The sequence below is a fragment of the Furipterus horrens genome, unplaced genomic scaffold (assembly GCF_987537825.1).
Source record: "Furipterus horrens unplaced genomic scaffold, mFurHor1.1.pri manual_scaffold_5, whole genome shotgun sequence".
In the NCBI taxonomy this organism is placed as follows: Eukaryota; Metazoa; Chordata; class Mammalia; order Chiroptera; family Furipteridae; genus Furipterus; species Furipterus horrens.
Window position 1 is genome coordinate 121,412,025 of NW_028327175.1, and position 21,398 is coordinate 121,433,422.

General features: G+C 53.1%; 4 protein-coding genes and 1 long non-coding RNA gene across 11 annotated transcripts; 2 read left to right on the forward strand and 3 right to left on the reverse strand.

Annotated features, from left to right (window-relative positions):
• Window positions 1-45: 45 nt before the first annotated feature.
• Window positions 46-3,354, reverse strand: LOC150009612 (sulfotransferase 1A1). Of its 7 annotated transcripts, none has more exons than XM_090277506.1 (8): window positions 3,147-3,353; window positions 2,232-2,303; window positions 2,001-2,126; window positions 1,814-1,911; window positions 1,205-1,349; window positions 1,021-1,115; window positions 373-553; window positions 46-240 (listed from the first exon to the last, which is right to left on the reverse strand). In XM_090277506.1, the coding sequence occupies exons 1-8, from the start codon at window positions 3,280-3,282 to the stop codon at window positions 128-130; spliced, it is 966 nt and encodes a 321-aa protein (XP_090133632.1). In that variant the 5' UTR covers window positions 3,283-3,353; the 3' UTR covers window positions 46-127. The 7 variants fall into 7 exon arrangements, with proteins under 7 accessions (XP_090133632.1, XP_090133634.1, XP_090133637.1 ...); XM_090277508.1 differs by having other exon boundaries at window positions 1,223-1,349; window positions 3,147-3,346; XM_090277511.1 differs by having other exon boundaries at window positions 2,232-2,380; window positions 3,147-3,211.
• Window positions 3,355-4,156: 802 nt separating this feature from the next.
• On the reverse strand, window positions 4,157-7,545 carry SLX1A (structure-specific endonuclease subunit SLX1A). The gene is made up of 6 exons (XM_090277515.1): window positions 7,119-7,545; window positions 6,589-6,640; window positions 6,165-6,503; window positions 4,612-4,739; window positions 4,362-4,449; window positions 4,157-4,288 (listed from the first exon to the last, which is right to left on the reverse strand). The coding sequence occupies exons 1-6, from the start codon at window positions 7,304-7,306 to the stop codon at window positions 4,259-4,261; spliced, it is 825 nt and encodes a 274-aa protein (XP_090133641.1). The 5' UTR covers window positions 7,307-7,545; the 3' UTR covers window positions 4,157-4,258.
• A 174-nt stretch (window positions 7,546-7,719) lies between these two features.
• On the forward strand, window positions 7,720-8,470 carry BOLA2B (bolA family member 2B). Its single transcript, XM_090277516.1, has 3 exons — window positions 7,720-7,860; window positions 7,950-8,047; window positions 8,332-8,470. The coding sequence occupies exons 1-3, from the start codon at window positions 7,798-7,800 to the stop codon at window positions 8,429-8,431; spliced, it is 261 nt and encodes an 86-aa protein (XP_090133642.1). The 5' UTR covers window positions 7,720-7,797; the 3' UTR covers window positions 8,432-8,470.
• Window positions 8,471-10,481: 2,011 nt separating this feature from the next.
• On the reverse strand, window positions 10,482-16,023 carry CORO1A (coronin 1A). The gene is made up of 11 exons (XM_090277505.1): window positions 15,881-16,023; window positions 14,154-14,352; window positions 12,855-12,977; window positions 12,631-12,760; window positions 12,358-12,542; window positions 12,080-12,199; window positions 11,774-11,878; window positions 11,516-11,661; window positions 11,348-11,405; window positions 11,020-11,235; window positions 10,482-10,703 (listed from the first exon to the last, which is right to left on the reverse strand). Exons 2-11 carry the CDS (start codon window positions 14,349-14,351, stop codon window positions 10,599-10,601), a joined length of 1,386 nt encoding a protein of 461 aa, XP_090133631.1. The 5' UTR covers window position 14,352; window positions 15,881-16,023; the 3' UTR covers window positions 10,482-10,598.
• Window positions 14,371-16,967, forward strand: LOC150009616 (uncharacterized). The gene is made up of 2 exons (XR_016511183.1): window positions 14,371-15,341; window positions 15,797-16,967. It is a non-coding gene; the product is annotated as an uncharacterized LOC150009616 (long non-coding RNA).
• The last annotated feature ends 4,431 nt before the right edge of the window (window positions 16,968-21,398 follow it).

The following is a 21,398-nucleotide window of genomic DNA, read 5'->3' on the forward strand; positions in this document are numbered from 1 at the left end:
TCAGGCTTGCTTTGCTTCCAATAGAGGCGCTCCATGCAACACAAATTGTATTTTGTATTTTATTCTTGAGGCTGTTGTCAGGCTGCTTTCATGCCACTCCCTCTGGAATGGTTCCAGTGAGCAGCACTCACAGCTCTAAGCAGAAGCTGAGGTTGCACCCTGCCATCTTCTCAGCATAGTCCGCATCAAAGCGCTCGTTCTGGGCCACAGTGAACATGGTTTTCCAGTCCCCCGTGATGCCTGGGGAGGCAAGAAGGGAAGCAGGGAGGATAGAGGTCCTGGCTGCAGGAAAGGCCCCGAGTGGCTCAGGGCCGGCTCTAGCCACTGTTCCCACCCTCCCCTCCCCAGATGCCCAGCCTGGTGGGCACTCACCTTTCCTCATAAAGGGGGAGATGCTGTTGTCTAAGATATTAGTGGGTATGGTGCTGTAGTTAGCCATGGGGTTCTTCTGCATCTCCTTGAACGATGTGTACTTCACAATGTGATCCACAGTCTCCTCCGATAGGGAGCGTCCCACAAACTTCAGGATCTTCTGAATTTCCCTTTTGGGGTTCTGGAGCATCAAAGGGGTGCTTCAGTGGAGGTTTAGGTTGTTCTTTGAACAAAGGGAGGCCCTTCTTTGACATCATGGCCACTTCCAACCCTGCTTCTTGACTCTGGTACTCTGTCCCTAGGGCAAAGTTAATTGCCTTCTGTCCTGTGATAGTCTGGTTCCTTATGGGCGAGGACAGGGACAGTCCTTTATCATAACCATGGCACCAGGGAGGAACAACAGCAGTAAATGGATGATCAGTGATTGCACTTAGCATTGACTCAGACGCAAGGAGTTAAGAGCTGTACAGAGTGCTGCTGCCCAGGTGGCATTGAAGCTCTGGGCAGGGAAGGTGAGGTGAGGTATCTAGGAGGACCAGTGTGAGGGCTGCCATAGAGGAGGGGGGCTTAGAGGACCTTGGCAGATCCCCATGAGGCTCCTGCCACCCCACATGCAACACAGAGGGAAGTGGTAGCAGGTGGTCTCACCTCCTGCATGTCCTCATAGAACAGATAGAGAACAGGGTGGATGCGACTCAGCTCCCACCACTCCTGCACGTGCTGGTACCAGGACCCATAGGACACTATGGGTCAGGGAGAAAGAGGCAGGGGGCATGAACAGAGGTTAGTATTAGTTTTAGCTGGCTGCCCCTCAGCTTCACCCTGCTCCTACCTCCAGAGTCAGGCCCACCTTCCCCAGCCATGAACTTCTCTAGGAAGCTGTCCCAGGTGACAGGGTCAGGGAGCACCTTGGCCATGCGGTAGAAGTGGTAATAGGAGACGGCCACATCCTTTGCATTTCGGGCAACATAGACCACCTGGAAAGCAGAAGACACACCCCCACCCCCACACCACATCATGAGCACACAGCACACCACTGGCACAAGACATTCTAAGTGTGACATTCCACCCTTCACAGCATTCCTGCAAGGGATGTTTTCTCTTGGTTTGGCCAAGAGGAAAATGGGCTTAGAGGCTGACTTGCATGAGTTCCCATGATATGGATGTGACTGAGCTGGGATTTGAACCCTGTTCTGATGCCAAAGTCTTGGCTGGTCCCAGTAACTATATTTTATGTGAATCCAATCCCCTCAATGCCACTATACCCAGATTGGAACAAGGCGTGCAGAGTTCCTGCCAACCCCCATCTCCACAGGCCTGTGAGCAAAGCTGCTCACTTTCACTGGCCAGAGCATGAAGATGAGGAGACCATACCAGAAGATAGGGCCAAAGCTGGGATAGCCCCAGCAAGCCTTTTTCTCTAGCTTCTTCTGCCACTCACCTTGACCTTCTGATCCAGCAGGGACTGGGGGAGCAGAACCAGGGGCAAGTGTGTCTTGAGGAGTCGTGGGGCTGGTGTATCTTTCAGAACCTCCATACCTAAGGCATGGGTAGGGAAAGGTCTAGTGAATTGGAGCCTGGGTCCTACCTCCCTCTACCTTACTTGCCCACAGCACCCCACCACACACCTGTGGGACAACCTGGACCCTTGAACTCAAGAAAGGGCACCCGGGTGATGATGGGGGCCCTGTGACACTTCTCCAAGTCACCACCCTGGTAGATCATGTCCAGGATCTCGCTCACCCAGGTGGTGCCTGGAGAGGAAAATGGGAGGTGAGCAGGGACTGAGGGTGTGGCCCTGCTGGCCCAAGGTGGGGACTGCAGCTCAGGAGTAGGGTGGGTGGACCTCTGTCACTTACCAGATTTGGGATAGGTGCTGATGAGCAGGTCATCAGGCCTGGCTTGGAAGCTCTGCAGTGGCCCCAATGCCTCTGCAAAGTACTTGATGAGAGGGACCCCCTTCACATATTGCAGGGGCGGGCGGGAGGTGTTCTGGACCAGCTCCATGCTGCCAAGTCAGGGGGCAGAGTGGGGCTCACCTCCCTTAACAACATCACAACAATGCCATCTGTTGAATTCTTGCTTTAAGATCAAGAAATAGGCTGAGGGAGGCTGAGCAGCTTTCTCCCTGCTCACAGAGCTAGTGAGTGCTGGGGCTGGATTCCCAGCCAGGTCGGCACAGTGGGCCACAGCGCTGGCTGCTCCTTGGGTTTACCTACAGAGCTTTCACAAACCCCAGTGCCTGGGCCAACCCCAAGCCAAGTAAATTGCTCAGTGGTAGGACTCAGATACCCGTTTTTGGAAGCTCTCTAGATTCCAATGTTCACTTGAGAAAACTAGTCTGGGGCCTGCCAAATGTTCTTTCTTTCAATACTTCCTGCTGTGACTCGGCGTAATCCCCATGAGCTCCTCCTAGTCCTTCCCTCTTTGAGCTCCTTAGACCCCTCACATAGAGAAACCTCCCAAAAACCAACTGGGCCTGTGGCCCCACTTGATCAGCCACACTCCATCTTGGCCCAGAAATAAACACAACCAATTGAGCAAATGAGCTTGTTTTGGGGCCCAGAGTCTAGTGTGTGAATGAGCAAAACTAATGACTCAGCAGAAGAGGGGAGGGGGTTCAGGCCAGGCTGGAGTTGGTGGTGGATTGAACTGAGATTTCCATGAGGAAAGGGCAGGGTCATTAGAGCCAGGAACAGAGAGGTCAAGCCATAGGAGCTAACAGTGCAGAGTGAGGGAGGTCTGGCCCACCCCACCCCCTTCCCACCACTCACCTGACCTCTCTGGACCTTGGACCTGTGACTGTCTCCTGCTGTGGCACAGGGAGCTACGAATTTTATAGATCCACAGTGGGAGGGATCTGGAGCCATCACCTTTTATAGATCCAAAGTGGGAGGGATCTGGAGCCATCACTGGGACTTGGCTGTGCTCCAGGGAGGAAAGGGTGGAGTTTGGGGTGGGAGGGCCCCTCTCTGCTACCCCAGCTGGAGCCAACATTAGTCTGGCCTGAAAACCCAAGATGTGGGTCTCATGTGCAGGAAATAACAGACTGAATCTAGACAAAAGGGCCCAATAGGTTTTTTTGTTGTTTGGGAGTTGGTTTTTTGAGCTGTAATCCTGGCTCCTGACTTGCACTCTAAAACTCCAGCTATGCAGGCAAGCCAACAATTGTTTTGTTGTTTTGGTTTTGTCAGACAGCTTTTTCTAATAAACCCGGTCTAGAGAGGACAGAGGAATGAGTGGAGGGGAAAGGTGGCTACAGGCCAGTCTGAAGACACCAAGTGTTCAGGTCCAGGGCAGCCCACAGACCCAGGCCACCCAGACATTCTCTAGTGATGTGGGTGGGTGGTGATGGGGGTCGGGGCAGGGCACTCACTGCTCAGCAGGCTCTTTTTAAGACAGGAGAGGATGGGAAAGAGCAAGAACACTGGAGTCTCATAACCCTGGGAGTGAGCCCAGGTCCATGGTTTCTGTGTGGCCTCACTCAGATGGTAGGAGAACAGTACCCCAGAAAATTCTTTTCTTCCCTGGGTTTGAAGGCGTCTTGGCCTTTGTCCTTACTATTTGGGTTAAAGTCCAAAGACAAGCTGGGCGCTGGAGGTGAGTGAGCTCTGAGTCAAGGGTGTGAGTCGCCTAAGCCCTTAAGAACTAGAAGCTCAAAGGCAGGCTGGGGAACGCTGAGGCAGAGTGGCCTCCAGCAGAGAGGCTGGTCCATGCTAGGGTCAGCAGCCCCTCCCCCTTCTCTGTTCTCCTCAGGCCCCCGTGACTGGCAAACACCAAAATGTAGCCTTAACTCAGACTTTTTATTGTACTCGACTAAAAACTGCCCAGACCCAAAGGGAGTGGCACAGAAAAGGAATGGGTGGAGGGGCAGGGATGCTGAGAATTAGATTTCCAACACATCTGTCCAGTGTTCCTATGGAGAGAAGAAGGGTGGTCAGAGGCAGCCTAGGGGATAGGGCGAGGTAGAGTCCAAAACCACCTCTTACCTCTTCTAACTCCAAGTCGTCCTCTTCCTCCTCAGTGCCCATCTGACACAGCCAGATCAGGTCTCCCCACAGCAGTGAGTTCTTACAGCTACCAAGGGATACAGTTGGTAGGATAGTCAGGATCACAAGCCTCCTCCAGACTAGGCCCTCGGTGCCAAGATGAAGACTCAGATGCCCTGGGCCTAGACTTGAACAGTTGGGCACCGTCTTTCCAGAGGTAACGAGGCTGGGGGAGGGCTGCTGGACTTACCTAGGGCATTGGCCCTCTAGGGGCAGAAGCTGCCCTGGCTCCTCCCGCAGGAACTCCTGTGCCAGGCAGATTATGTGGGCCTTTAGGGAACAGCCAGGGCTGGGGCAGTACAGGGGGCCTTCTTCATCCTATCAGAGAAGGCAGGCAGGGAAAAGAGAAAATGAGAGCAGTGATGTAGCTAACACAAAGAATTTCTATGGACCAGACACTGTTCCAAGGGCTTTACATAAAACAGCCCCATGAGACACATACTACTCTTATTTGTATATCACAGATGAGGAAACAGGCATGGAGGGGTTAAAATACCTATAGGGACTAAGCTGGCCAATGTTCTCTGAGTATTAGCAGTGATTCTAAAATAGCATGGCCACTGCAGCTAGACCTAGAGTTCCTTACAGGCTAAGTGATTGCAAGGAGGTCACTAAATCTGAATGACAAGTACAGTCATGTGTGGCATAACAATGTTTCAGTCAATGAGAAATCACATATGACAGAGGTGTATCAATCATATAGCCTATGTGTAGCAGACTACCATCTAGGTATGTATGAGTGCACACTCTGTGACGTTCATACCACAAAATCGCCTAAGGACACAATTCTCAGAATGTATTCCCCTAGTTAAGCAGCATGTGACTATGCTCAATTTACTTACATTTACTATGATTGGAAATCAGACCTATCATCTCAGTTAACATACTAAATATTTATTTGCCACCTGCTCTGTATTAGACCCTGTTCTACAGTACTGAATAAGAATTTCCCTTGTGGAGTTCAGTATGGGGGGGTGGAAGAGACCCATAATAAAATAAATAAAATACAGCTGACCCTTGAAGAACACAAGTTTGAACTGCAGGGGTCCACTTACACACAGATTTTTTTCTCAGTAAATACACAGTGGACCCTCCATATCCCACCAGGGTTCTGCATCTGCAAATTCAACCAACAGCAGATCAAAAAGGGTATTTTTGATCCAGAGCTGTGAATCCACAGGTGCAGAGGGCCGAATGTATGCACTGTTCTATACCATTTTATATAAGGGACTTGAAAATCTAAGGGGGTTGTGGGGTACTGAAACCAATCCCCTATGGATACCCAGTTCCATAGGAGGGCTGTTTGGAGGGAGTAAAAAGTTATACGTGGCTTTTCAACTTCTCAGGGTCAGTGCCCCTAACCCCCATGTTGTTCGAGTCAACTGTACATGATATGTCAGACAATAAGTGTTAAGGCTTAAAAAAAAAAAAAAGAAAGCAGGTAAGTACCAAGAAAGTTGCCATTTTAGATAGCCACGGAAGATCTCACGGAAAAGAGGTGGCATTTTAACAAGACTGAGGTCTAGGAAAGAACTTTCCAGTGAAAGGGAAAGGGCAAAAGCCCCAAGCAGGAGGGTACTAATGTCGAGGAATAATCACAGTACTAACATCCCCATTTTAGAGATGGAAGCAGAGCTGCCAAAGGGTGTCAGTGGGCTGCGTGATCCCTCAGTGAACAGCTTGATCCTAAGTCATCTAAACTCTAGACCTGCCCCAACCTGGAGACCAGGTGGAGCCTCTCACCTGAAGCGCACGTGTGCAAATGGTGCAGAGGGTATCAGCGCTCTGGTCTGGCTGGGACTCGGTGTCAGCAAAGGGATTGGCCGGGCACTTGGAGGATAACACTCGTGGTGGCAGAGGTCCGAAGGCCAGCGGCACGTGCGGTGGCGGCGGCGGGCAGAGCTCCTGGTGGAAGTCGGCGCGCAGCCAGCGCACGGTGAGCGGAAGGCGCGCCCAGGGCGGCGCTCGCAGCATGTGCGCCAACACACGCACGTGGAAAGCGAAGGCTGCCTCGCTGCGCAGGCGTGGAGTCACGTGTGCCAAGCGGCGCGAGGCATGGGGATGCTGCCAGGCCCACTCAAACTGCGGGCAGGAGTGAGGGCTTCAGGGCCATCCAAGGAGGGCCTCAAGCCCCAGACCATCTTCCCGCCACCCCTGTCTGCCTTACCCGAAGGGCTGCCACGGCGGAAGGGAATCCGTGCACGATGAGCACCATCTCCCTGGGTAAGAGAATGAAGGCGCGGCCTGTGAGCCCCTCTGCCCCACCCTGTATCAAGCCTAATCCCCTCGCCACGGTTCTCTTCCAGCCCTACCAGAGAGAGGCATCTTCACGAACAACGTCAAGCCTCGTCCACCAGGCCCTGCCCCTTTCTTAGAGGTCCTTCCCTGGCACCTGCCAACGTCGGGATCCGCCTCCAGTCACAGGGACTTAACTGCCCTCCTCAGTCCCTCTCCCTTTTAAGGTCTCTATTTTCCATCACACCCATTCCACCAACCCCCTCACTACCCAACCCCGCCTGAGTCCCACAGCCTAGTCTCCCAGGGCTCCGCCCATGAGACAGGCCCATCCAGGTCTTTAGCCACCCCTGGCCGGTTTCTCCGTCCCACGCCAATCCCGCCCACTGTCACTGGCCTCTGCCCCGTGGGCCCCACTTCCTCCTCGACACCTTCCGCCTGAGTGAGCCGCCTCCTCTTTACCAGGGCCCACGCCCGCTTGTCCGCCAAGCTCCGCCTTTTTTGCGGCCCCTGTTGTGCTGCTGGACCCGACGAGCAGGGTTGACGGTGAATCCCACGTAGACGCGGCCCCGGTGACGAGGGTTCAGGCAATAAAGCAGGTAGACACCGAAGAAGCGCCCGAGCCTCCTTGCGCCTCCCGCGGGGCCCATTAAGACTTGCGGGTTGATTGCTGTGGCCTCTGACTTCGGGGTGGCTTGGGTTGCCAGGGCCGCAATATGCTTGTCTAGAAAAAAGCGCTTGGGGACGATTCCGAGGTACCTAAGAGGTTGCAACAATACGTGTTCGTGCACCCTCTCCTGGCTGGAGCTAGGATGTCCAAAACCGCCGCGGAACTCAGGCTGCTGTGCAGGCAGCGGACACCACTTAGCTGCGGCTGGGGCCGAGTCGGCCGTGCGCAGCCTCTGATTGGCCGACTGACGGTAAGCGCAGTCAGCGCCGAAACCTAAGAAGGTTGGAAAGCTAGGAGTGCGAGAGGGCGGAAGTGCTGAGTTTACGGACGCCTTAGGAAAGGCGGAAGTAGAGGCCGCGGCGGAAGTGGTACCAGTAAGGGTGGAAGTAGCGTGGCCTGCGTCAGTGCTGGGGTTCTGCCCTTTTCGGGTTACCGCCCCCTTTAGACTGTCGGCCCCATTGGGGTGCCACCATGGAACTCAGCGCCGAGTACCTTCGGGAGAAGCTGCAGCGGGACCTGGAGGCAGATCACGTGGTGAGTGGAGGGGCCTGGATTCACACCGCGAGTCGAAAAGGGCTTCTAGGTGGGCGTTTTGGCATCATCCATACCATTCTGCCCCATAGGAAGTGGAGGACACGACTCCCAACCGTTGCGCGTCCAGCTTCCGAGTCCTTGTGGTGTCGGCCAAGTTCGAGGGGAAGCCGCTGCTTCAGAGACACCGGTGAGACCCGGGGAACACCTTGCTTAGCGCAGTCCCAGTTCCGGGAGCACAACCCCGGCCACTCCCTGCAACCCAACTCCCTCACCCCAGCTAATGCGGCCCAACACCGTGGACTTGACGATCCCAAGGATCTCGCCCTCACAGCCCCTGCGTCGAGTATTGAGACTTAGGTCCTTTACCTCTCTTGTTCCCAGGCCCTGGGGACACTTACAGTCTCCTGGGTCAGCCTAGCTTCGGGGACTCACTCAGGCTCATGGCATTTCCTAACCCCATCTCTCCCCCAGGCTGGTGAACACGTGCCTAGCAGAAGAGCTACCGCACATCCATGCCTTTGAACAGAAAACTCTGACCCCAGAACAGTGGGCCCGTGAGCAGCAGAAATAAGGGACCAGGACCTGCACAGCCATTAAATTATGAATCAGGGCCTGCTTCTGTGTTGATGTGGTGCGGGGGGTGGGGCAGGGAGGGGGGCGTTGAGCGCTGGCGGTCTAGGCCCTGGCTTCTCCCTGCCCTGCCACTCTCCATTGTTTTACCTCAGGCAAATTCCTCTCCACACATAGGCCTCTGTTTCCCCACTGATAAAGTGAAAGTTCAATCCTTAAAATGTCTTCTAGGGCAGGCCTCACAGTCTTTACTGCAATTCTTGGGAGACCCCTAGGCGTACTGCCACTACCCAGTAAACCCACCCATTTATCGAGCGTTGCTGGGTGTTACTGCCCTCTGCCAGCCTTCAAGATGCACAAATAAGAAAGTGCTCAGGGTTTTGGGGTGCTGGCAAATTTAACCTTTCTCTCTCACCAATGTCAGAAGCATAATAGAGGGTTCCACACTTCTGCAGGTTCCCTCAGGGACATAGCACCCCAGCAGTGGCCCTCCAACAGCTGGAATGCTGATGTTTTTTGGCCTACTAGAGAATGTTCAATGACCTTTTAGCCCTGGGCTAATTGGCCACAGATACCCGTGGGAAGACTGAAGTTTTCAGGAATGGAGGTGTGGGCAGATAGGAATAGGGGTAGAACAGGAAAATAAGGCCAACCTTCAGCTTAAACACAAGTGCCGGCATTGGTAAGGCCTTGCGCAGATGAAGTCCCTGAGACGCACTGTGGGCCAGGGCTCTTCAGGAGTACGAATTACAGATTTCAGCCATCTTACCCATCCTATTCCCCTGCATTTTCAAGACCAGTTTTTGGCCCCTAAATTATCTCCACCCCCACCTCCCTCTCTTGTTCCTATCATGAGGAGAATGGATTGGTAAAGCTGGAAGTCATGGTGATGACACATTAACCCGTCTGGGTTCCAGAGATCCTTCCCTGAACTTTTTTTCAACTGTCCTGGGCCAGGAGAGCTAGTGACTTGAGTCTACTCAGAAGGGCCCATCCTCATTCTGCAAGAGAGGTTCAGAGAAGAAACCTCACTTCTTTAACAGGCCCAGGCTCCAGATTTTCTGATTCTGTCTTCACTACACCCCTGACTGGATCCACTCACTGCATTCACCAAATTATGGTGGTCCTCTCCCCATGTTATAGGTGGGCTATGAAAGCCTGGAAAGTAGTGACTTGACCAGGGTAACATGGCTTGCATAAAGGGTGAGACCAAAATGAGCAGACAGAGACAGTGTTACAGCTGCCTCCCAGCTCTCTACCCAGGTAGCTTTCTCTGGTATGCTGGAGGAAGAAGGGGACAGCAAATGGGACATTAAGTCCTTGCTGTCCCTTTGTGAATCAAACCCTGCTGTGACCAGGACACCTATTCCTAATAGCCCTATGTCCCAATCCATGGTCACCCACTAAGTTGGGTATCAGAAACCCACTTCCAAATCCCCACTTGCTAGGGCCTGACAGGTCTTTCAGGTCCTTCCCACAGAGGCCCGGCACAGGCAGAACCCACAGTGAGGACAAGAGGCAGCAACACTGCACAGGGAAGGCCCTAAACTAGAAGGGGAGACTTAAGTCATGCTATGGGACCTGCCCTTCAGCAGGCCCCTCAATTAATCCGTGCCCCAGTTTCCTCACCTGTAAACTAGGAGTGGGCTGTTGCTTTGGTTGTAAGCTTTCTCCTTATAGAAGGATCCCTGAGGCCTACAGTTTGGAAGATGTTATGTAAGTGCTAGTTGTCGCATTTCCTCACAAGCAGCAGTGTCAGTACAGTTGCATGTAACTGATGTGGTTGACTAGAAAAGGCAGATTTGGGGTAAACATGGGACTTACTGAGGCCCCAGGTTAGGACCTTGAATAGCTAGCTCAGACCTGCCCGCTGGAAAACAGCAGGGTCCAAACCACACCAGAATGGGGTGGCTACCAGCCACCAAGACCTGTTCCTGTGGTCTAGGGCATTCAGATGCATCCCTCAGTCCCTGCCATGGGTCAGTCACATCAAGGGCGTGTCAGTTTAGCAGACTCAGCATTCATGTGACCAGTCATCAGAGTCTGACAGGTACCAGAAAATAAAGCCATTTTATTATTTTATCTGCCGTTGTGGCCTGAGGAGTAGAAGTATGAATGGAAGGGGAGGGAGGTGATGCCATGGGCCTAGCTGAAGGCCCTGGAGTCTTCTACTTGGCTTGGACCGTCTCTTCCAGCCTATCCAAGCGCTTCTGTAGCTCCTGCACTGTGGCCTGGAGCTTCCCCATCTCCTCCTCCAGCCGGGATACAACATCCTGGGGGATCCAGCGCTGTGTTAGGCCTGGCTCTGTCCTGGGCTCCCCTTGACCCTGGCACCCACCAAGTCTTCTCCCAAGAACCCAAGGGCTTGGGCCCTTCTGTCTCAGCCATATGCGGCCCAGAGAGCTGCAAGCTTATAAGCCTGAAGCCTGTTTTCTGAGGCCTCAGGATTACCCACTCCCCCAACCTCCTGTAAGTCTGGGCTGCCTCAAAGGCCAGCCTCCTTCCACTGGGTCAGTGACCACATCAGTAGCAGCCCCTGCCCTTCCCTGTCTTCCTGTCCTGATTTCCAGCCTCCCATCTGCCTCTCACCAAGCTGGGAGTGCCACTGGCCTCTGGTGCTGTCCTCCTGCGCCCAGTGTCCAGGCCCCGGTTGACCCTCAGCTCTCGGCTCTTTGGGGGCACGTAGCCATCCTTGAGGGAAATGAGGAGGGGCCCAGCATCCCGACCCCCCAGCCACTCCTCGGCTGTGAGGGCAGCATCAGGCCCTGCAGTGGGTGGATACAGATCCTCCTGGAACAGGTCCGACTGTGGGCAAGGCCAGAGCTGGTTAAGAGCGTGCTTAGGCCACACCACTGCCCTGCAGCTCTGCAAGGTCAGTGCCCAGCCCAGAGCCCAAGGAGGGACATAGAAGCATCACCTTTCTAGGCACAGTCATGGCAATGGGCTCACACCTCCGCTCATGTAGCTTGTAGAATCTGTGGGAAGAGAAAAGTGAGCAGCGTCCACTGCCTAGTTGGTCTGGGACTGAAAGTCAGCATGAGGTCAGCGCTGCCCAAAGAGCATGCTCAAGTCAGGGGTCAGTCACCTGGCAATCTCACACTTGTTCACCTCCAGGCCACGTTTGGGCATGTAGCCCATGCCACGCTGGGACTCCTTGGAACTGAACATGGAGAGATAGTGCAGGAATGGGGCCTCGGAAGTGATCTCAAAGTACCTGATAGAGCTGTCACCCTGCATGTAGTATGTGAAGGGAAGATCAACACCAACAGATGCCTGCAGCTGCAGTCCTTTCCAAGCCCCTCTGCCCACCTCCCTTCCCTGACCCCCTGCCGAACTGGGCCACCTTTCCACAGAGGTAGACAATGTTGGTGTCAGGGTCAAAGAAGGGCAGCAGGACGCCACTGCTTGTGTCCAGCTCCTGCAGGGACAGTGGCTCCTCCAGGTGCTTCTGTAGAGACAGGTGGGAGGTAACAAGGAGCTGGCCCACATCAAGCCCCAAGGTGGTGCTTCTTCATTGGGCAGTGACCCAGGGTTGAGGGCGCACTCCTTCCAGACCAACCAGTGGTAGGGAAATAGGTTAACGGGCATAAGGCCAGGCAGGTGGCAGGGCAGGGACTAAGCTTCCAGTCTTCTGATTCTCTGTGCTCACCATGTCCCACAGCGCCACCTGGCGCTCACTCATGCGGCTGAATCCTGTGGTCAGGATCTTTCCTTCAGACACGAACACAGCTCGCACAGGCCGGGTCCCCTCATGAGGGCGGTCCTTCTCCTGGAAGGAAAGAGGGGTTCCATCAGGCACCCATACACACACCTTGAGGGCCAAACTCCAGTCAGGGGCAAGAGAGGGTAGCATCTAGGGGCATAGTTGGTGGTGGGTAGGAGGGATGAAGGTCTCTGGGTCAAGGGTCATGGTTCATGGCAACTCACAGCTACAACAGTGCCTTTACGGGGCTCAATGACGCGCACGCGCTTGTCACGGCAAGAGGTGCAGATGAGGCCGCCATCTCGGCTCCAGTCCACACTATAGATTGTGTCCGGGTGCACATCCGCGCCCAGCGTCAGCACGGCTGCCCCAGTGCCCACGTCCCACACCAGGATCACGTTGTCACAACCTGGGTAATGCCCTCAGTGTCAGAAGCCATAAGCCTCCCCCCTTGCTGTCAGGTGACCAGCTCACCCCTCTTCTCCCCCCCGAGGCACCTGCACTGAGCAGCACATTCTGGGCTGTGGGGTGCCATGCCACGATGCCCACACGCTTGGTGTGGCCCTCCAGGGTGATGACAGGCTCCCGCAGGGGCAGCATCAGGCCCCCATCAGGGATCTCCCATACCTGCAGAGAAGGGGCGAGTGAGTCTCGGGTGTTCCAAATGTCAGAACCCGTTCTGGAGCCTCCTCCTTGCCCCTGTGTCCTCACCACCACTCACCATGACTGTGCAATCCTCAGAGCCACTGGCAATGACATTATCATTGTGCGGGCACCAGGCAATGTCCAGCACGGGGGCTGTGTGGCCACAGACCATGGGCACATTCTTGTCCACACGTCCAGTCTAGAGGGCACAGCAAGGCCTTGAGAGAGGTGCTTTTGCCCGTCAAACCCAATCCAGCCTCCCTACACCCCTTCAGAGAGGCACAGAGGAAGGCTGCAGGATCCCTGCAGGGCTTCGGGTAGGAGGGTTTGGACCTCTGTTTGCCACAGGCCAGAGTTGTCAGAGTAACTCAGACTGGCCACAAGAAGCACAGATTGGGGGCATGGGACTGGGCACCAGGGCCACTATGGGTCCTGGTCCTGCCTCACTGTCAGATCTTGGCCAAGTTCCTGCCATCTCTATCTCAGTTTCTCATTTTTGCCCTGAGGGCCCCCAGCCTCCCTGAGTGAGGCTTCCATGGCACACAGGCCAAGGCTCAGGACAGGTGGGGGAAGAATCCAATAGTACTGGGGTTAGCAGTCCCCAGGGAAGTGTGTGTGAACGGTGGGGATGTGGGCATGGGTCCTTCCAAAAGGAGAGGGACCGGGAAATCAGTCATAACTGGTTCCCAGACAGGGGCAGAGGTTTGGAAATGGCCGCTTCCGGGGACAGCTACTGCAGAAGGGCTTCCTGTGTGAAGAGCAGGCCCTGCTCTCACCCTGATAACCACTTCCTCTTCTCTTTGCTTCCATCAGCCCTTTTAAGGTAACAACTTAGGGCCCATTTTCCCTTCCTGTCTCACCCCCTAAGAGCACAGGACTGTGCTGGGAGTAGGGGTCAGCAGACAGCAGGGGAGGAGGCAGCAGGTTCAGGAGGGCAAGGTTGAGCAGAAGAGAAGGCCCTCTCACATTGCCCCTGCCTCTGAGCTCGGGGCCAGAACTCGCTAGGCTCTCAAGGGCTCTGGCGGGGCCCAGACCTGCAGTCCCTCCCAGTTCTGAGCACTGCTGGGCCTGCCCAGACCCCAGCCAGTCCTCCTATGTGCTCCTGAGAGAAGGCCCCAGGCTGAGCCCTGGGAGATCCTGGGCCTCAGGACTCGCTGTGTGATCCTTCTCGCGTCATCTCATCTCAGATTCAGTTTCCATATCAGAGCTGGAAAAGCTTAAGGCTCATTTGGCCCAGCTCAGTTTCATAGATGACAACACTGTGGCCCAGGAAGGCTTGGTGACAGTCACCTAATCAGGACCCCCAGGGGGCCCTTGGAAGGCCAGGGCCCACCCTAGGTGGAAGACTGCTGCTCCCAGGGCTCCAGAGGCTCACCTTGCTCAGGGGCAGCACCAGGAAGGCCCCTCCCCCGCTGGCCTCACAGATCAGGGCCACAAACTTGGGGTTGACAGTGCAGAAGCCACTGTCCCAGGTGGTCTGTGAGACGCGTACGTCCTCATAGCACTGGTCGGCCTTGGCCGGCTGTCCAAACACGTGACGGAACTTGCTGGAGCGCACCACCTGCCGGCTCATCCTGGGGTGGGGGGGGGGGTAGGGGGGCACACAGGTGGAGAGCTTTTCTCTCTGCAGGTCAACTCTGACCTTATAGTGGTCCTTGTCTCCCCCAGGACACCCCTCAGGCATTTACAGTCTCAGCTAACTGCCCCAGCATCTCCATCCAGGGCTCCCTGCCACACGCTCCCTCTGTAACTGACATCCTGCTCCCCTCACACTCCTGGCCATCCACACCCCTCTTCACTCCCAGCCAACTTGCAAGGCCCGCCTCCGCACCCCTCAGGCCTTGCTTCTGTACCCCGGGCCTCTGGCAGAGCCTGGCGAGGGGCAGCACCTAGTGCAATCTGTCGTCAGCCGCCGGGCTGCAGGCACAGAGCCTTCCTCTCCGATGGCTCACACTGGAAGGGGTCTCTCAGTGTCAGCGGCCAGCCCTCACCTGCCTCATGCCCACACGGGGAGCTTCCTAAAGGCAGGGCAGGGCTGGCCGCCTCACTTCTGGCACAGGACTGGACACACAGATGGGAATGGCAGGTGGGCCTGCCCAGAGGCACATCCTTCGGTGTCAGGATGACTTCCCCAGCAGGTCCCTGAGCACCACAAATGGGCGCTGGCCTGGGTCCAGGTTTCTCCTCCTTCCCACTCCTCTGCCTCTCGCCTCCAATTAAACAGGTGCCCTAAGTGCCATCTGCACCCCCACTAGAACTCTACACAGGAAGGAAGAGGCTGGGCTGAATTCTCTGAGGTCCATCTAGGATGGTTTTTGCCCACTGTCTTGGCAGAGAGCAAGGGAAGCAAGAGGGGACAGCCTCTGGCTCTGCAGGGACCAGGATCAGGGTGCCAGCTGGGAAGACACGCTTCCCAGCTTCATGCGCTACCTTAGGGCCTGGTCCTTCTCACTGGGGGCACCAGCCCCACTCCCACACCCTGTGGGTCTCCAGGAGGCTGACAGTGAGAAGCCTGTGTGAGCGCGTGAAGAGAAACAGCCTGGGAGCAGGAGACCAGTCACAGGTGAGAAGCCTGGGTTTGGGGAGCAGAGAACCCCAAACCAGAGGTGGGGCGACAGGAAGCCATCACCCCACCCTGCCTCCTCCCCCACCGCAGGTACCAGGCCCGGAAACCACAGAAAGGGGAACTTGGTCTTTTCTTGTTTTGCTCTCAACCCCTTCCTGTCTCCAAGCTTAGGGCAGCTGCTGGGCTTATCACACCCTGCCCCCACCCCCACCCCAAAGACTCCCATTCTGGGGAGAGTCAGGGCCCCGCACATATCCTCCCCCCACACACACACACACATCTTGGCTGCCCTGGCGCCTCACCCTCGCCTCTTCTCGGAGCCTTCGGACACACAGATGGACCCTCCCACGCTCACGCACACCCCAGGCGAAGCCCCTCCGGGCGGAGCGCGCGCGCGGGCTCTGTCCTCATCTCAGCACCAGCGGGCTCTGACAGCCTGTCCGCCCCCACAGCCGATTGCTGCCAAGCTCACGCCTGCCCCACAGGTGGCCCAGGACAGAGATGCCTAGTTCCTTCTCCCGGGACCCCAGGCTTACCTGCTGCTGAGGCCCCCCAAATGGAGGAGGAAGAGGAGGAGGAGGAAGGCGCTGAAGGAGCCGGAGACTGCCCGCTGAGGATGCTCTTGTCAAGACAATGAATGAGAAGCCCGGCCACCCGCCTCCTTAGGGGTGGCAGCGCCCCTTTGGGCGGAGCTCTTAAAGGACAGAGCCCTTCCCTCCGCGGAGGCAGGCGCCGCCTCGCCCCACAGCCCGCAGCCTCCTCTCCGCCCTCCACGCAGAAGCTCTATGCCCTGCGCTGCCAATTCCGAATCAAATCAGATGCTGCTGGCCAGTCGCTGACAATCTAATCTTCACTTTTGAATGTCAAAATGCAAAAATACTCTGTTCCTTCTTTCCTCCTTGGTCAACTCCCAGCCCCCTCGCCATCCTTTCCGCGGCATCGGGCCCATCAGGCCTTCGTACAGGCCCCCACGCCCACTCCCAGCAGAGGCTGTGCTGCCTTCTCTCTCCCCAAGCAGGGAACAGAGTGGAGGACCAGACGAGGAGGAGGAAGAGCCCTGCTCCAACCTGCACCCAGATCCCGGGTCTGGTCTAGGCTCCTGCATTCACAAATGGATGGTCTTGGCAGTCACTTAGCTTCCCAGTTCTAAGGTCTTCACCTAGGATCACCTCTGCCCTGCCTGCTTCACCAGGAACAAATGAAATACTTCGGCACATGAAGCACTGCTTTGTGCAGCGCTACGGAGGAGGAGGAGTCAGGTTCCTGACCCCAAGAAGCTCCCAGTCTACTAGAAGGAGAGGAACAAATATCTCCAAGGGAGCCACTCAAGGGCAGAAGCCCAGACTTCAGACTCAAGTGGAAGGAGGAGTTCGTGCCCACCCTTGGATTCAGGAACTACATCAGAGAGCAAGAAAGGCCTGCTCTAGAATCAGAGTGCTTTATGAGTTTGACTCCTGCTGTCACACCTACTGAGTGACTTTGGGCAGGTTACTTAACTTCTCTGAGCCTCAGTTTCTCTCTCTGTAACAGAGTAATACCTCATAAGATGATGGGGAAAGGAAGGACTTACGTGTCTCATCTGGAGTGGCGCAAGTGCTTAATAAATGTTAGCTCTTATCATTATTACTGTTTACAGAGTATTTGACTTGGACTTGAAAGGATGAGAAAGAGCCAACAGGCCTGACTCCCCAAAGGGACTGGTTCAAATCCTACCTCCACTACTGATTGGCTGATCTTGGGCAGGAGGTCTAACCTCTCTGAACCTCAGTTTCTTCATCTGTAAGTGAGGGATAAATACAATTTGTCCTGCCCACTTCACAAAGCTATGATGTTTAAATGAGATAGTATATGTGTAAGTATTCCACAGATTATTCTGTTGTACAAACCAATGAGCTGTATCATACCTGAGATCCTGCTATTGAATTTTACTGGATAGGGATGGATAGGGACTGTGATGTGCAGTCTCCAGCTGCAGTGATAAAAATAACAGCTGGTGTTTACTGAGTGCCTGCTATGTGTTGGACACTGTTCTAAACACTAAAAATATGCTACAGCTCTGGCTGGTGTGGCTCAGTGGATTGAGCATCAGCCTATGAACCAAAAGGTCACTGGTTCGATTCCCAGTAGGGGTGCATGCCTGGGTTGTGGGCCAGGTCCCCAGTTGGGGGCGTGCAGGAGGCAACGGTCAATGTTTCTCTCACACATCGACGTTTCTTTCACTCTATCTCCCTCCCTCCCCTCTCTCTAAAAATAAATAAATAAAATCCGTTTAAAAAATATGCTATACTCATTGAACCCTCATGTCCCCCTAGGGGCACATACCACCTCCATTTTACACTGCCTTCAGCCCTGGAGCACCTCATTTCTAAGCAGAGGACAAGCATGTCGGTGAGAGACATGAAAACCATGCTGCAAAAGGCAACAAGCCTGACAGGCCTGGAGAGGGAAAAGGTGGGGGGAGCACAGATGATGCTTTCACCTCCCAGTTGGTCTGCAGCATGGGATGGGGCTGCCACAGGGGACAGATGCAAGACCAGCTGTGGAGGTGATGTGGAAGCAATATCCAGTGAACACAAGGGAGAGTTAGGTCAGTGGTCGGTGGCAAAGGTCCTGCATGAAGCTCTCTATGTGTTTAGGAAGAGGCTGACGCCTCCCAGTGAGTGGGGTAGAAGAGTGTTCCTGCAGTGTGCTGCTGACCCAGCTTCTTACCATCCCCTATACTGGTGGCCACATCTGGATTTTCCCTTGGGGAACCAAACTTTCCTCACTGGCAATCCCTGAGCTGAGGTTCAAGGGGGGCTTCAGGGTAGGCATATATGGCCCATGCTTCCCTAATCAAAGCAACCTGTATTGACTTGGGTCAGGGACGGGCATTTGATTCCAGCCTACGTTAATGAGAAGCAGACTGATTGAAGCTGCTAGGAAAAAGAAGCCCCTTTTCCCACCAGGTGTTAGTAAGCTGATAGGCTGTAAGCCCAGCACTAAGTAGTGACCATCTTGTCACCATGTTGGGAAAGCTAGTCAGAATGAGCTCACACAGAGGACTGCAGAGGCAAGCTATGAGGGCAGACATAGTCATGACATCATTTGAGAGTCTGGATCAAGGTGTGCCTGAATTCCTTAATTTTCCTGTTACATAATGCCTAAGTTCCTCTTTCCACATAAGACAATAAACTTGAGCTAGTAATTGAAAGTTCTGACTGGTACACCCATCAGGGAGAGAATCAGGACCAGGGGCCCTCCCAAGGTGCCAGTTAGACAGGATAGAAGGACTGAAATGCTGAACATGGAATAAAATCCAGAATCCTTAGCAAGGCCCTCAAGACCTTCTCTGGTCTGTCCCAGCCTAAGGAGGCTGTGGAGCTTTGTGGAGTCAGACAGACCTGGAGAACTGTAGCTTCACCAACTCCTGCTGCCCCAGCCCAGCGTAGCTTCCTCACCTTACAAGGTGCGCAGCACTGCTCCATTTCTAGAGCAGTTCCCCATCACCAGGCTTCAACAGTTAGCAACACATGACCCATACTGATTCATTTCTTCTTTCACATTATTTTCTTGGAATCTATTGAATCCCAACCATCATAGCATTTCAGCTGAAATACTTCAGTATTTGCCTCTAATAGACAAAGGTTTTTTTTTAAAAAACTCCTGGAGTTTTTAATAAAATTGTATTAACTTTATAGATTAATTTGGGAAGGATATTAAGACACCCACCCATGAATGTGATGTATTTCTCTCAATATTTATATGATCTTTAATATAATTTTATAATTTTCTCTGTAAAGGTGTTGTATAACATTAGAGTATTTTTCCTCCTAGGTATATTCTAGTTTTGTAGCTGTCTTGAATGGATCCTTTTTATTCTATTTGTAATCTTATTTTATTTCCTTTTAAAGTTAACTTTTATTTATATACAATAGAATAAATCTTTATTTCCATACAATAAACACACTCATTTTAGCTCTGACTGGTGTGGCTCAGTGGATTGAGCACCAGCCTGCGAACCAAAGGGTCACTGGTTCGATTCCCAGTCAGGGCACATGCCTGAGTTGTGGGCCAGGGCCCCGGTTGGGGGTGTGTGAGAGAGGCAACCAGTCGATGTATCTCTCACACATCGATATTTCTCTTCCTCTCTTTCTCCTTCCCTTCTCATCTCTCTAAAAATAAAAAATAAAATTTAAAAAAATGCTAGTTTTAAGTGTGTGGTTCAATTAGTTTTGACAAATGTATATACCCATGTAATTACCACCATAATCAAGATATCACTCCTAAAATTTCCCTCATGTCCTTCTACAGTCAATCCCCACCCTCAGCACCAGGCAACCACTGATATGATTTCTGTCAGAATAGATTAGCTTTTCCTGTTCTAGAATGTTCCATACAAATGAAATAACACATAATGGGTCTGGCTTTTTCACTAGCGTAATGTTTTAAGATTCACCCATGTTATATTGCATGTCAGATAAGGTTTTTTATTTTACCTAAGCACAATACCATTATGTAATAGCTAAATAATACACTTAAAAAAATTATCAGTGATTTCCTAACATCATCTAATACCCAAGTTATGTGCAAATTTCCATGATTGCTTAAAAAAAAAGAACCCGGTGGTCAACCTTAACATCACCAAAAGTAGGACCACCAGGCATTATATGCCTCCAATAAAATGGTACAGTAAGTATGCAACAGCGCCTCTGTAGTGTTAAAGGACTTTAGCCCTGGCTGGTGTGGCTCGGTGAATTGAGCGCCGGCCTGTGAACCAAAGGGTCGCTGGTTTGATTGCTGGTCAGGACACGTGCCTGGGTTGTGGGCCAGGTCCCCAGCTGGGGCTCATGAGAGACAACCACACATTGATGTTTCTCTCCCTTTCTTTCCCCCTCCCTTCTCCTCTCTCTAAAAATAAATAAATAACATCTTTTTAAAAAGAGAAGATTTTAAAAATTAAGTAATGTCACAACCAAGTCCTGACTGCTCCAAATAACATTCACTTCTCAGTGTTGCACTAACATTCCATTAAGGGTATATTGTCCCTTTTTGCAAATGATAAAATTGAGGCTCAGAGGAGGAAAATGACCTACCCAAGGTCACACAAAATGGGATTCAAATACAGTCTGCCTGATTCTGAAACCCATGAGTCCATTCAAACTGTCCAGGTGACCTCTCAAAGTGGAGGTGTGAGAGCAATGGAGTGGGGACAGTGAACCAGCACTGAAGCACAGTGGACACTCCATAGATATTAGTGGAATAGATGGATGATGTTACCTTTAAACTGCGTCTTGAATAGGAGTTTGCTAAGCAGAGAAAGGAGGGGTGAGGGGGTAAAGCAATTCAGATAAAGACAATGACATTTTAGGGAATGGCATGCTCTTCACCATGACTGGAGCCTCGGGTGCTTGGGATGAAGGAAGACGTGATAAAGCTGGGAAGATCAGCAGAAGGCAGATCATGAAGGACCTTAACAGGTGTCTTCTTAAGGAATTTGCACCCATAGGTAAGGAGAAGCCCACACAAGTCTCTAAGCCCTGGCTGGGTGGCACAGTTGTTGGAATGTCATCCCGTACACCAAAAGGTTGTGGGTTCGATTCCCAGTCAGGGCACATGCCTAGGCTCCAGGTTTGATCCCCATTTGGGGCGCGTGCAGGAGGCAGCCAATTGATGTTTCTCTCTCACGTTCATGATATTTCTCTTTCTCTCTTCCCCTTCTGTTCTCTCTGAAATCGATAAACATAGCCTTGGGTGAGGATTAAAAACAAACCAAAAAGAAGTGACAGGGTCTCATTGCAAGAGGTTACAGGCCTTCTCACAGCTTTGGTCTTCCATCCAATCCCCCTGCAGGCTTCCTCAGGAATCAATCCCAGCCTTAACGCAGGAGGCACAGAAGGATGCCGCGTCCACACGCTCAGGCCTAAGTCAACCTTGCAAGCCACTTCTCACTAGCCATCTAACTCAGGCTACGTTCCTCACCTTTTTTTTTTCCCTCACATGAGTTAAAATGCTTACAAGAAAGATTTGTTCACATATAGATAATGTTTGTTCAACAATGAAGTTAATGTCAAG